The 15,029-nt window shown below is 43.1% G+C and overlaps 1 protein-coding gene across 3 annotated transcripts in view; it reads right to left on the bottom strand.

Annotated features, from left to right (window-relative positions):
* Positions 1–15,029, bottom strand: part of IGF2BP3 (insulin like growth factor 2 mRNA binding protein 3) — a 162,862-nt gene continuing 147,833 nt past the window's right edge. For 2 of the 3 annotated variants that reach the window (XM_077809345.1, XM_077809347.1), the window contains 5 exons: positions 14,826–14,945; positions 9,836–9,910; positions 4,001–4,132; positions 2,536–2,649; positions 1–822 (listed from right to left, as the gene is read on the bottom strand). In XM_077809345.1, coding sequence (XP_077665471.1) covers positions 721–822; positions 2,536–2,649; positions 4,001–4,132; positions 9,836–9,910; positions 14,826–14,945 — 543 coding nt within the window. In that variant the 3' untranslated portion in view covers positions 1–720. The remainder of the gene's footprint in view (positions 823–2,535; positions 2,650–4,000; positions 4,133–9,835; positions 9,911–14,825; positions 14,946–15,029) is intronic. The other variant, XM_077809346.1, reaches the window with a different exon arrangement.

The raw sequence follows: 15,029 nt of genomic DNA, 5'->3' as shown, positions 1-15,029 counted from the left end.
GGCTGATCAAATTTTAATTTTTTTTTAAAAAAATAAAATGCTCAAGAACTATTAGCTTTATAAAGTATACAAAAAAAAGCGCAAAAAGGAACAATTTCTCATTGAGGTACTAAATGCCTGAGGTAGTTTAGTAAAATGCATATTTATCTTTTTATGCCCTGGCCAACACCATTCAACACTTCCCTTAGGTTATTCATGGCAGTGTTATGTAAAAATGCAACCAAATTTTTAAAAAAATGCCACTTGTTTAACATGGGGACTAACACTTAAACTCTTGTCAATACCCTTGCGCTAACCCTACCCCAGCCCCAATCCCACCCTCCAATTGTGTTTCTTCTTTTACAACTGGGCCTATAAGAGCAATGCCTTTTCTTTTTTTTTAAACCAGTGAACTCAGAAGAGAAAGCTTCATTAAACCAAGTTCTAAAATTGCTGGGGAATAATAAGAACAATAAAAAAGACTAACAAGTTTATGTTAAATTGTGAGAATAGAACAAAAGGGAAGTGAAGGGGTCCTTATTTTAAAGCTGGGTTTCAAAAGTTTGAGAGAGCCTAAAGAATACATTCTCAGAGACAGCGTTCAATGGTTGCCTGGTCCTCAAACAGGTGACTGGCTTGGTGAAGCTTCTGCATACAACTCCAACAGGTGTTCAAAACCTGTCTGTTACACAGTCTGTCTTTGGTCTGGCATCTGTCTCTGATGGGCCATTCCCTAAACCTTTATTTTCGTCTTGGCTGAGGCTGTCCGCTTTGCGCTGTTTTTTGCTGTTGCTGCTGCCTTCTTACCTGAGCCAGTATTTCCTGAATTTTCCTCTGGGCAAGCTGCAGGATATAAACAAAAAGATGTTGCTGTGCTGCAACGGTTCCTTGTTATATTACACTCGGTCATTTCACTGTTACTTTTGCCCTTTTCTTCCACCTGCCATGATTTGTTTGTCGTATTTACCCGTTGTCCCTCATCATACAGACAGAACCCTGCAAATCCGCGGATATCCGTGGGCCATTTTTGCAGCTCGTGGCTTGGATGCGGATACACATTTTGTATCCGTGCAGGGCTCTCGCGATCTCCCCACAGAAAACAGGGTGATGCTGTAACGGACAGGAAGGGGACGAGGCAGACGCTCTGGCCCCAACCGCAGAAGGTGTGAGGGGCCTGGGAGGTGGGCAGGTGGCGGGAGGTGGAGGCGGGAACGGAACTCTGACTGCAGCATACACACACCTGAACGGAGCGGCTATCTCCCAGCCCTCAGGCTCCAGCTTGGTTTTCTGAATCATGCAGCAGCGGGCTGCAATATGTGGCAATAGCCTGCTAGGCATTCTGGGAGTTGTAGTCCCCAGCTTGCTCGGACAGAGGAGGTAAACCATAACTCCCAGATGGGAGCACGACCATGTGCTCTTGCGCAGTGAGCCAAGTGCCATTTTGAAAGAGGTGTCTTTGTACTTTGAACTAGTGGGTGGCAAATGTGGGCGCTGTGAGGAGAGAAGTTGTTGCTGCTGTCTGTCCCAGCCGGGTCTGCGTGTGTTAGAGCCACCTGGGCTGTGTAGGGCTGAGCGGGCAGCGCTGCACACAAGGACCCAGGATTGTAGCCTCCCTGCCCGAAGAGGGGAAGGAGGGTGCAGCGGGTGACAGAGCAGGTGGTCTCTGGGGAGAAGTAGGGGACGGTGGGGAGTTGGGGGCTTGGCACAGCCCTGTGTCATTGGTGTGCAGTGACCTGTGGAGCTGTTATTAGAGCCATGCAAATCTGCGGATATCCACAGAGCATTTTTGCGGATACAAATTTTGTATTCATGCAGGGCTCTACATATGGACTGTAAACTGTTTGGGCAATAATCTCTCTCTCTTTTTTTTTTTTTTTTTTTTTTTTAGTTATTATTGCCTTGTGTAAACTGCCTAGCACCAGGGGGCCCTGATGGGGACCCCTAGATGCTACCGTAATACAAACATAGAAAGAAAAACCACATTGAAGGAAGTATACAAAGTTTATCAAAATGTTATTCAAAAATTAGCACTTGGGGAAATTAGAAAAATGACAAACATAGGCCTTGATTAGCACTCCCCCCGTAGCTAAACCCCCAAGTCCCAGCACCCACTGGGAGGCTGAAGATGGGAACGGAGCCATAGGGTTGAAGCCCCAAGCGTAGCTGAAACTGGGAGCGGAGCCGGGCTGAAGCCATAAGCCTCAGCACTCACTCCAGATCTAAAGCCCTGAGCCCTGGTGCTCCCGAGGGTCAGAAGCCCTCAGCTCCCCACTCCTGGCTGAAGCCCTGAGCCCCAGCGCTAAAGCACCAAGGCAGTGAAGTATTTGCTCCCCACTTTTTTGCGTGTGTTTCTCCTGCTGCCTGATTACTTCTGGTTCCAGAAGGCAACCGGTGGATCAGTAAGTCCTGAACTCTGGTGTTCGTATCTTTGAGGTTCTACTGTAGTAGCAACTATTCCTTGGGGGATCTGTGTGGTGTGTGTAAACCTAAGATTCACAGATACGTTTAGAGTTCACTCCAACTCAATAACTACTCCCATCACCGTAACCTGCTTACCTGGCATGCATAGAAATGGCCAGTTATTTTCACAACAACCTGATCATTTTCATCAGGTGTCTGGTCACGAGGGACAACAACTTCTGCACTTGTCAAATTCTGAAGCTCATTTACCTATAAATTTAAAAAAAAAAAAAAAAAAAATCAGCAAAATGCAGCTATCTTTAATTCATGAGAATTTTTAAAAAATGCTTGGCTATCTGAATGTGCAAATAATGGCAAGGTAAACTCCTTCAAATGCTCTATGATGACTAAGTGAATTGCTCTAACCATTTACTATATTAAAGATGACATCATGGGTTTAATGGAGGGTGCTCAATCCACGGTGCATAGACCTGTGAACATCACAACAGAGCAAAATGCGCACATTAAGCTACAGATAGCTGCAGACCCATCACCCTAGAAAGTTTCTACTGCATACGCACCATCTTCAAGGCCAGCTCTCTTATATGTTTGTTCCCATGGGGATTTCTAAAGAAGGGCTAAAATCCTGACAATCCTCAACTCCCTTTGGGTCTGATGGGATAGTAGCAGTGCAGGTACAAGTCACCTGCCTCTTAGTAGGTGGGGTGTAGGCCTCATTATGCCACAGGATGGATCCATGCCACAGGATGGATCCATGCTGGTGAAAATTGTGCAGTTTCTTTCCAGAAGGTCAAATTAGATCACAGTGGTCCCTACTGGACTTAAAAATCTATGGAAGACTCAAGGATATTCAGTACCTCACAGAATTAATTTTTATGCAATGGCAGCAGGTCAAAGTAAAGTAGTACCATTCCTAGAACAGGGTGAAATTCTGCACTCCACAGTCAGTGGACATCTCAACGGCGAAAGCAAAATTTTCTATTTGTGCTTCACACAGGAAAACTTTGCCCAGCAATGTTTTCATTTTCCATCCACTTGATACATACTAGGTACGATCCTGTAAACCCTTACTCAAGCAACTGATCCTATTGAAGTCAATAGAGTTACTGGAACGAGAAAGACTTTACAGAATCTGATCTCTAATTAGGAATCTATTATTCTGAATGGAAGAACCACTGTATTTCCATTTTAAGCCCTGCAACTGACAAGCAGATCCATGCAGGTGCAGTGGTTCACCTGTGTTTTTTAAAGAGGCAATTCTATTAAAGGTTTCAGAGTAACAGCCGTGTTAGTCTGTATTCGCAAAAAGAATTCTTTCTGCGAACACAGACTAACACAGCTGTTACTCTGAAACCTGTCATTATGCAAGGCACTGCATTTAGCCGTATGGAGTGGAATTCTATTAAATTGACCCAACTTGAATTGCAGGCTGCAGAAAGGAAAAACCCAAAGAATGAAATAAGTTTAAATAGCATACAGGCTTGAAATTAACATGCAAAGAGTTAAAATGTGAATTAGCTAAAGAGAAGATTCTACACTTTGAATGTCCTTCAGGTAGATTTCTTGTGTCCCATTATTTAGGTTTTGCTCAAGTACTTGCCGTTTTGCCTCCTTTACCAATAACTCTACCAGCAGCATAGGATGGCACTTTTATATGAGCCTCAAGTTTCACTTCTTCTTTAGGACCAAAGAAATTTTCTTCTTTAAGTTTTCCATAGATTCTCCCTTGAGCCTGCAAAAGTAATTAATATTTTTAAAGGGACAGCATCATTCTGAAATCAAGTCACCTTTTAAAAAGCAAACTAAAACCCACCCAAAGGGAAACTGACTATGTACAAATGCGCAAATCTACTATGTACAAATGCAAAATATTTTTTCTTATCAAAGTAGTTGGTAATTTATTTTTAAATGAATGGAGTGTTCAGATTCCTAACTAGAAGATACACAGTTAAACCCTGAAAGAAGGCTTGACAAGCCATCAATGAATATCAAGTAATGGCATAACAATGAACAACCTTCTACTGTTTTCCAGTAAAATAATCCAGCCATTTGAATTATTGTTAGAATGTCTCTCTCTAGAGGTAAAGCAGCAGTAAAGAATCAAAGGGGGAAGACAACCGTGTGCCAGATGTTATGTTTTTATTATCACCAGGGTGAACATAAAGGAGTTTACTGGCTTACGCAGTAGAAGTTTCTGAAATTCATCCTCCAGAGGATGGTGAATTCAAAGCAAAACCACATGACAAAGACTTAATTTACACCAGGTTTTACGCCTTTACATTTAATTACCAAGTAATTAAATGCAATGTATATTACTTTAGGTTAGCTCTGATTTTTCATTTTTCATGTGGGAGATTAAGTCTCTCAGTAGAGAGATGAGTGGCACCTTGGAAGTTGTGTCACTTTAACCAACATGCATCACCCTATTGCAGTACTGGATACGTAGTAGTGGTGGGCAATAAGACAATAAAGCAGGAGGGTTTGCCCATTACAGGTGGAAAGCTGAATCTCTTACCTTTCCAATTTTCTCTGACTTGATATATACTAATTCTAGTGGCTTGTCAAGCAACTATTTCTTTGTTCCCTGTCATTCACAGGCAATCTTGAGAAATATTAGATTACTCTTCCACACCCTATGCCTTTCAACATCAGGTTGACGTTTCCCATGCTATATCACAAAATGAGTCCAATGGGACAGTGGTGGAAAGGATCTCCAAGAGATGTATATTAAAGGTCATAGAGACTTTCCATTTACCACATTACCTCCCTCCCCTTTCTCAATCACATCAGTACACAGCAGGACTAGAACACAAAAAGTGATGGGTAGGAAAGAAATCAGGGCAGGGGTTTTTTATGTTGTTTCTACTACCCCAACATCTTAAAATGTGCCAAATAAAACCTTCTGTTCTTTTAAAACTTCAGAGACACAAAATTACGAGTCAAGTAAACTTCTCCATTGTCCATTTCCCATGAAGGTTTGTTCTACAACAGGGGAAGATAAACTTCATGAATTTGCTTTGTGCTTTAGACCACTGGTTCTCAACCGGCGGTATACATAGATTCATCTAGATATTTGTCTAATTTTACAACAGGCTACATAAAAAGCACTAGTGAAGTCAGTACAAACTAAAATGTCACACAATGATTTGTTTATACTGCTCTATACACTGAAATGTAAGTGCAATATTTATAGTCTTATCGATTTATGTTTATAATTATATGGTAAAAGTGAGTTAGTAAGCAATTTTTCAGTAATAGTGTGCTGTGACACTTCTGTATTTTTGTGTCTGATTTTTTTAAGCAAGTAGTTTTAAAGTGAGGTGAAACTTTGGGGTATTCAAGACAAATCTGACTCCTGAAAGGGGTACAGTAGTAGGGAAAGATTGAGAGGCATTGCTTTAGACTTCAATTACATTCTTTCATAACAGAGCCAAAAAGCCAGGAATCTGAAGTTACCGTATCATCCTAATTTGAAAGCAGCTCATAGCTGGATAAATCCAGGACCTGTCTTCAAGATCTTAACATACAAGACTATTTAAACCCTTGTCAAACAAATTATCTAAAGAAAAAGATGTGGGCTAGATTTGTCTTTGTAGGAAGAAATACCTGAGTGGAAAGACATTTAGTCTCAAACTCACAAGCACACATCAGAAGGCATGGAACTTGAGGCCCAACGGTAGAAATCATTCAATCTCGCTCTTCTGCTTGAGATTTTTCAAAGCAGCGTAAGGCATTTAAGGAAGATGTTTGACTAAATCCCCTGCACTGCTTTGAAGAAAATCTTAAGCCACTGTCACTATTACCGCCGCTTCCAGCAACTCATTTTAAAAAAAACCCAACCCAACAACTATCCATTTTTACATCGCAACTGCATACGTAAGACAACTTCAATGTAATTAACTTACTTGCACACATCAGTAATTGACATAAAACGCATGTCTAATACAATGTGTACATGCATGTTACATTATGGTAGAATATATAGAGCAGTATAAACAAGTCATTGCCGGTATGAAATTTTACTCTGTACGGGCTTCACTAGTGCTTTTTATGTAGCCTGGTGTAAAACTAGCAAATATCTAGATGAGTTGAGGTATGCCCTTGGAAGACCTCTGCGTACCCCCAGGGTAGGCGTACCCCCAGGGTTGAGAACCACTGGTTTCAGGCATGTCTGCACATACAGTGCTGCAGCTGAACCAATGCAACTGCACTGCTACAGCACGTCTGGTGAGAGCTCTCCCACTGGCACAATAAAACCACCTCTGCAAACAGCAGAAGCCATGTCAGAGGGAGACGCTCTCCTGCTGACATAGCACTGTGCACATGAGAACTTATGTTGGTGTAACTTAGGTCACTCAGGGTGGCTTATTCACACCCTTGAGCGACAAAAGTTATGCCGACGTAAGCTGTAGTGTAGATATAGCCTTAGAGCCTCTAAAGAAAGAAAATGCAGATTCTGGATCTATCGGTGGTACCAACAGTTTTGTCAGAGAGAAACCATGGCTGGGTGATATAATGGGGGACAGACTCCTCCCATTAGCTGCATCTCCTGGTGGAGTCAAGACCTTCCTTAGGAAGGACCTGATGACAATGGAGATTGGGGATCAGGGAGATCAAAAATGTCATCAGGTGTAATGCAAGTGTCTGCTCTCCCTGGAGTGCAAGGGGTCCTGTCCGCCCAAACCAATGCAGCGGTAGTGTTTAGAGTTTAGTTTGCACCACAGTCAGGCAAAGCAGAGGCGGTACTATCACTGGTTGAGGCTCCCAATGGTTGCCTTTTGTCAGTGCCATCAGTTCCTGGTGTTTAAGCTTAGTTGCTACCTTGTCTTGTCATGACTGTCTTGTCATGACTCAGACTTGGGACATTCTAAGTCAGGAGTGGGCAAACTTTTTGGCCTGAGGGCCACATCAGGGTATAGAAATTGTATGGTGGGCCACGAATGCCCACAAAACTGGGGGGAAGGGCTCTGGCTGGGGGTGAGGGCTGTGGGGTGAGGCCAGAAATGAGGAGTTCAGGGTGAAGGAGGGGGCTCCGGGTTGGGAGAGAGGAGAGGTGAGGGCTCTGGGGTGGGTCTGGGGACACAGGTTTTGGGGTGCAGCAGGGGGCCCCAGGCTGGGACCAATGGGTTCAAAGGGTGGGAGGGGGATCAGGGCAGGCGGTTGGGGTATGGGGGAGAGGTGTGAGGGCTCCAGCTGGAGGTGCGGGCCGGGGATGAGGGGTTTGGGGTACAAGAGGGGGCCCTGGCTAGGATCGAGGGGTTCAGAGGGTAGGAGGTGGATCAAGGCTGTGGCAGGGGATTGGGACACTGGGGGGGCTCAGGGGTGCAGCACTTACCGCAAGTGGCTCCCGGATGCATGTCCCCCCTCCAGCTCGGAGGCGTGGCCAGGCAGCTCTGAGCGCTGCCCCGTCCGCGGGCGCCACACCTGCAGCTCTCATTGGCCAGGAACCACGGCCAATGGGAGCTAAGGGGGCAGTGCTTGCGGACAGGGCAGCGCACAGAGCCGCCTGGCCATGCCTCTGCGTACTATGTAGGAGTCAGAGGGGGGTCATGCTGGCTGCTTCCTGAGAGTCACGAGGAGTGGGGCAAGCCCCCGACCCCGCTCCCTGGCTGGAGTGGGGCAAACCCCTGACCCTGCTTCCTGGCGGGAGCTGGGGGATGGATTAAATGGTCTGATGGGCCAGATGTGGCCCACCGGCCGTAGTTTGTCCAACCCATTCTAAGTCTGAGCAGAAAGACTTGCTTGACTCGGGCAGAGCTGTATCCGACTTCTCTGAAGTGGACTTAGAGAAGGATCTGCTCTCGTGTTTATAAGAACACTCCCTGCTTTCCTGACAAGACCCAAACAGCGGATCTGTGGGAGTAGATTCCCTAGCTGCTAAGTCAGACCTCGTGGCAGAAGGTGCACTCCTTGCTGAGCCAGGCTGACATACGGGGGCTCCCCTGGCCTGGGTCTGACTACAGCCTCATTGTTTTCTCCATTAGGTACTTCTGAAGATGAAGTTTCAGACCCTCACAAGTATGACTGGGGAAAGAGTGGCAGATACTGCTGTTTGCCATGAGGTGAGCCTCCCCGAGACAATATTGATGGTTGTCGTGGACTGAGAAGGAGCACAGGCAAGCAGCAAAGATTTTGAAGCCCAGCGTTCTGGGCATAGTCCAGTACTCGTAATTGGAGGGGAGAATGGGGCAGAGTTCCCTGGTACAGGGAATCTATGTAATTATAAAACAAACTAGAGAATAAAATTCTAAACTATTTACTATATATTTGCAGATTGAAGAATAAAGGAAGACAAAGTGCTGGACACTGGAGGTTCTGACCCAGGCGACACGGTGGAAAGAAGGAACTGGAACAGGGGTCAGTCCATTCTACCCCTTAATCTCCTTGATTGTAGGCACAAAGAAAAGGAGGACACGTGCATGGACCAACAATCACTGCTTTCAAGAATTTTCCAACTCCAAGCGCGTACAGTGCATGCATGCCCACAGTGGAATATACATAGGGACTAACACTCAAGGACAAGCATGGCTGTAAACCCATGTGAGCAAGACGGCACTGCAATGATGTGAAGTTGTGAGTGACTTTTCCGACTGCTACAGGCCTTACCTGCAAAGCAATCAGGCTGCTATATGACAGAGTGACCTATTTCAGCCTTTGATCCACTCTTACCTCGTGTTCTCCAACTGAAATTAACTTGGTATCTGCACTTATATCGTACTCACCTGTTACCCTTGCTCAAGCGGAAGGCAGCTCAACCATTTGATACGTTTAACAGAGGCAAATGATAGTTGGGGCATCCTAACGTAATTTAATTTTAAATACAATCAGAATCATTCCACTCATCGGAAAAGCTGCCCAAAAAGGCATTTCTATCTAGAAATAATTAGTAACCTGCCATTATGGGTGTCATATGGTTATTTCTTCTTGTGTGCAATTATTATCAGGTCAAATTCTGATCACAATGAAATGATGCAAAACTTCCACTAACTTTAAGGGCTGTGGCCCTTAATATGTTTCTTTACCCACATGGTTCATGACTTTTCTTTTGGCAGGACGGGGGGGGGAGAGAAAATACAGGAATGATTTGACCAACATGTTTATTAGAGAGACAAGGTGGAAGAGATATCTTTTATTGGATCAATTTCTGTTGGTGAGAGAGACAAGCTTTCAAGCCGCACAGGGCTCTGTGTAGCTAGAGATCTTCTCTCTCTCTCTCTCACCAAAAGAAGTTGGTTCAATAAAAGATATTACCTCACCCACCTTGTCCCGCTAATATCCTGGGATCAACATGGCTACAATTACACTGCATACCAACAATTTATTAAAATTCTGAGTAAAATGGTGCATTCCAGTTAAGTATTTCAGTATGTTTCCTCCTACAGGGCAAAGCCCACTACAAATTGACAAATGGGATGGAAGTTTTCATACACAGTACCTTGAACTGAGCCTCCGGAGGTCCGGTGATGATAACCATTCTGAGCTTGGCATCTGGTCCTTCAGCAGGAGCTATCTGGAACACAAAGTTCAGATTAACACAGCTTCTTAGTTTTGACAGATGCCTAACTGCAAGCTAAGTTTAAGGAAGAACTTTTCCATCTCAGTAAAACTGTTCCATTCTGCCACAAGTGCAAAATCATTCATTATACCAGCAGCATTAAGCTTTGGTCATGCTAGGTTTTTTTGTTTTCTTTAAATGAATGTACTGTTATCGGAAAAAATGGCTAAGTCACAAATTTACTGCTGAAAAATCATGAGCATGAAACAAAAGGATAGCCACTCAAAAAGATCTGTAGCCCATGGTAAAATCTCATAGACAGTGTGTACATAGTATAAAGAGAGAGCTTTCCAGGGAAGGACATGGTTGAACAACCAAGATTTTTAATGTTATTCGCTACCGTCAAACAAGTCCTAACGAGAGAGAGAGAGAGAGAGAGAGAGAAAGAAAGGGGAACATTTTTCTAACAAACTCTGCCCATTAGCAAGACTTTTCCTTGGAGGATCAGGATAAGGAAGCTCCAACCTATCTAGCTGGTAATATCCAAACAGTCCTCCAGATTGTGAGATACACAGATGTTTTTGTCTTCTGGAAAAAAAATTAAGCTCCACTAGGGCTGAGCCACAGACGCCTACAGAGTCTTCAATAGTTCATTTCATCATAGAATAAGATTTCTGTGAGTGTTGTTCCCAGACTCCAATAGCATTAAATAATTTAACCCAGCTTCTGACATTGTGGATGAATCCTTTGTTTATCACAACTGACATTTCCATTGCTGCAGCTAGTATTTCATAGCCAGTGTTGAACAGGTAATGTATTAAGCAGTAAAGGACTTCATCTTTGCCAACAGCCAAGGGACATTTTTCATCTTTAACAGCTGTAGTTTAATTCAAACAAATTACTAGTCATCATGTATCACTTTTACGTAACTGTGGTTAACATAAGAACACCATACTGGATCAGACCAAAAGTCCATCTAGCCCAGTATCCTGTCTTCCCACAGTGGCCAATGCCAGGCACCCCAGAGGCAATGAACAGAACAGGTAATCATCACGTGATCCATGCTGTGTCACCCATTCCCAGCTTCTGGCAAACAGAGGCTAAGGACACCATCCCTGTCCATCCTGGCTAATAGCCATTGATGGACCTATCCTCTGTGAATTTAAGTTCTTTTGTGAACCCTTCTGTAGTCTTGGCCTTCACAACATGCTCTGGCAAAGAGTTCCACAGGTTGACTGTGCGTTGTGTGACGAAATACTTCCTTTTGTTTGTTTTAAACCTGCTGCCTATTCATTTCATTTGGTGGCCCCTAGTTTGTGTGTTCTGAGAAGGAGTAAAACCAGTCCTGATTTTACAGACCTCTATCATATCCCCCCTTGTCGTCTCTTTTCCAAGCTGAAAAGTGCCCGTCTTATTAATCTCTCCTCATATAGTAGCTGTTCCATACCCCTAATCATTTTTATTGCCCTTTTCTGAACCTTTTCCAATTCCAGTATAGTTAGCAAAAATTTGGTTAACAATCATTCACATTATATCCTACACTGGAGAATACAACACACACTAGCTATTTACTTTGCACATTAATTCCTGTAATCTAACTAGCTATTTTCAGGTATACTACATACAGGTATAACTGCAGCACGTTTATTAAGCTACCAAAATAGGAAATGCGCCAACAGCAGGAACAGTCAGACCAAATCCTTGCACTTTCATAAAGTATTTAAATGGTGCCAAATTTCAAGGCACCTTTGCAGTTAGCTTACTGAACACGGCTTGAGAAGATAATTTCTGTCCAAGTTAGACTGACATGTTTGAGATTGTTTCCCTTTTGTGCAGACACTTTACATTTTATTTGTACACAGACTCGATATTTCATACCAGGGTATCCTTTTTGCCACTAACCCCTGTATTCAATGTTGGAAAAGTATTTTCTATAAAGTCTGTTTCATTTCTGTATTTTTTTATTATTTTAATGCTACAATTTTTTTTTTTTTAAACAATTTCTTTGAGGTTGCAGGTCAGAATGGAAGAGTCATCTAAATCTTAGACTCTTCCCTTTTATCTGTATAGCTGGAGACAAACAGCATTGGGGGCTAGAAAATAGCACTCACTATTAACATTACAGTGCCTGCAGGGGGGGACATTCAAAAGCTTCAATGTTAATTTTGTCTTTCTTTTCCTTGAAATGTGTAAGTTGGAGATCTATATACACAAATGTTTTCTCTGACGTTTTAATTTAAAATTTCACAGCATCTATGAAAAACAGACGAATCCCTATACATTCCCTCCAACAGCAACATGTACATTCAATATATTCTTGAAATCCCATTTTATAGCTGAATATTTTTATTGGATCTATAAACTTCAGCACTGCACAAAAGTAGATATTATACTGATTCAAACATATTTACATGCACACCATCCTGTACATACCTAAAACAGGTCCAGAAAGCCATATACAGAGGGATATCCCAATTCTTGCATACAAAAAATCAGATTTCTAGTTTCGCCATCTAAAAATTACTCAAGTGTTCCTTAAACTCTTAGGTAAGATTGAACAGGTTGTTTCATAATTCAGAACATACTACTTTGCTGAAATATTAGAACAAAGATTTTTAAGAAAAGCGTATGTCAAAAGTACAGGATGTTATTTTTCAGAAGTTTTAAGTGGGGCAATAAATTCAGCCCACTGTTATGGTGTGTGTTTATTTCTACACAAATAAAGAAAAATCTGGGCTCCCTGTAGCACCTCATAACCAAGATTTATGCAGCATGATTTCCGGATTATTTTTAAAAATAGGCAAATTTTCACCGTCTGGTGCAAGCCTCTCTTGCTTCTGAAAACTTAGTGACCTCCCTCCTCTTACCTGACTCCTGCTCCCCAACTCAGGGATGCTCAGTCCCTGCTCTTCCCAAATCTGATGCCTGTTGAAAGAGCACTGCAGAACAAGACAGACCCCTACCTCTCGATGTGTCTCGACCCACTGACTGCTACACTCACCCCCACAGATTCCACAGCTGCCTGGCCCCCACATCCCTCGTTGCTGGGAAAGTGGTAATAAGTAAATTGAGAACAAGGGAATAACATTTGATTGATTTATGTGACAGAATGAGAATTTGTGGCAAGTGAAGAGCAGGAATCCAGCTGCAACCAATCTTCACTTTAAAACAGATGTACTACCAATAGTTTGGTCAAAATCTCATCCCTACACAAGCCAAGCTGCAACTCTGTGGCTGTAGTAGCTGCCACTAATGCGGTGACATATACGGAAATGAGATGGGGAAAACAGCCGAAGTAATAATGGATCCACCAGCCTCATCCCTCCATGCACTGTGAAATGGGGCCTACGTGAGTCCCTGTAGAGCTGTACTCAAGCAGGAGTTCCACAACTCCTGCACACTCTCCTCAAACTTTGCACTAGGTCTTCCACATTCAGGGCTCTCTGGGTCTAGAGAGAGAGCAAGAGCGCGAGCGAGCCTGCACAGAGTTGTCAGAATTACCTTTGGACAAGAAACTTCCTACAATAAAGGATGAAGCCAGAGTGGAGCCTTGTAAAGTACTCAGACGCATCTATGCTTGTCAACAGAGATTGGAGAGGCAACATTTTCACACAAGGAAACAAAACCACCATGGTCAACACGAGAAATATAATCATTCCTTATTAGAGGATTTCAATTTGTTGTGTGAGAAAAACTCATAAAAAGAGGCTCCTTGCTAATTGTGATCAGCTATACTTCTAATATTGCTCTACAAAAGCACATTACACCATAGAGCCCAGATCGCCCTCCTTCTCGATACATTTTATAATGCATTGAATCAAACTAACTGCTTTATAGACAATGTCCCACTCAATGTCCCACAACAACCCCTTTGTTTTTCCTTCTCAGCTCTTCCCCAGTGGGTACCCCACAGGAAGGAATTCCCAAGTGCGCCTTTCTGGTTTCAAAGGGATTTTTTGTATTTGGGTGGTGGCAGCATCTAGCCATCCAAGGTCAGAGAGAAACTGCAACCTTGGGAGTTTAATGTAAGCCTGGAATGGCCAGTATTATTTTTTAGAATCCTTGTGGGCCTCCACTGCTGCACTCCAAGTGCCAGAGTGGGGAATCAGCCTTGACAGCCTTCGTGTCAGCACTGGTGGGAGCCCAAATAGCACCAGTACATTAACTGACAGAGCTGCATTGATGCTAACCCTACAGGTGAGCACGGGTGAGCCAGGATTGTTTTGTCTGAACTAAATCAAGCTTAATCCCTGGATTAGTTCCTCTGGTATATGCACTCGGCCTTGTCTACGTTCAGGGGTCAGCATTTGTGCAGCTAGATACACAGATTGCTGAACTGGGGCTATCCCCTGAGTGCAGACAAGGATCCAGCAGCTTCTGGTTCTTTTAGCTATCATGTCAGTTAAATCCGGTGATAAATAACAGGTTCAGCCACAGGAGCCTAGCATACACAGCACGGATTTTCAACCACCAGTACTTCAGAGTGGAGCCACTAGAACTTAATATCTCAGACTGATCCTTATTGGGCACCCGGAGACAAAGCACAGTAGTGAAAGATTTTCCTTACTTATTTGTTATTAAAAGAGAAAATTCAGAGGTACTGTTTTTTTGCCTTAACAATATGGCAAGAAAGCCTGTAACACATCATTAAGGCTTGACTAAAGGCTTTTTCTAAGTTAAGACCACCAGGGTAGCTTTCTTTATAGCTTATATTTCACACCTCAAGAGAGGTTTGAAAACATTAGGATTCTAATTATTTTATCTCTCCAGTATTTAAAGCTTAATTTATAAACAAATATACCATTTATCACATAACTCAATGTGGGGAGTGCAGGGAAGGAGAGAATACAGATTCACTTGAATGTTATTTGTGAAAACTTGCTGCAAGTATCATGTGGAATAGACTGAAATCTTGTCAAGTTAATAGTACCTTAATAGATGCGCCTGCAAAACGAGAAAGTTGTTTGATGTGCTGTCCCTGCTTGCCAATAATGGCTCCTACCGCCAAGGCTGGGATGAACAGATGAACAGTTTCAGACTCAGGCTGTTGCTGTGGAGAAGGAGGAAAGAAATAATAAGTCATGAATGTTTTTGAACATTATGAATCGGACTGACAGGAAAGAGGTATGGAGCA

This window comes from Eretmochelys imbricata, chromosome 2, assembly GCF_965152235.1.
Source record: "Eretmochelys imbricata isolate rEreImb1 chromosome 2, rEreImb1.hap1, whole genome shotgun sequence".
Taxonomy (NCBI): Eukaryota; Metazoa; Chordata; order Testudines; family Cheloniidae; genus Eretmochelys; species Eretmochelys imbricata.
Note: the sequence above shows the minus strand (reverse complement) of the source record. Positions and strands in the feature narration are given on the sequence as shown.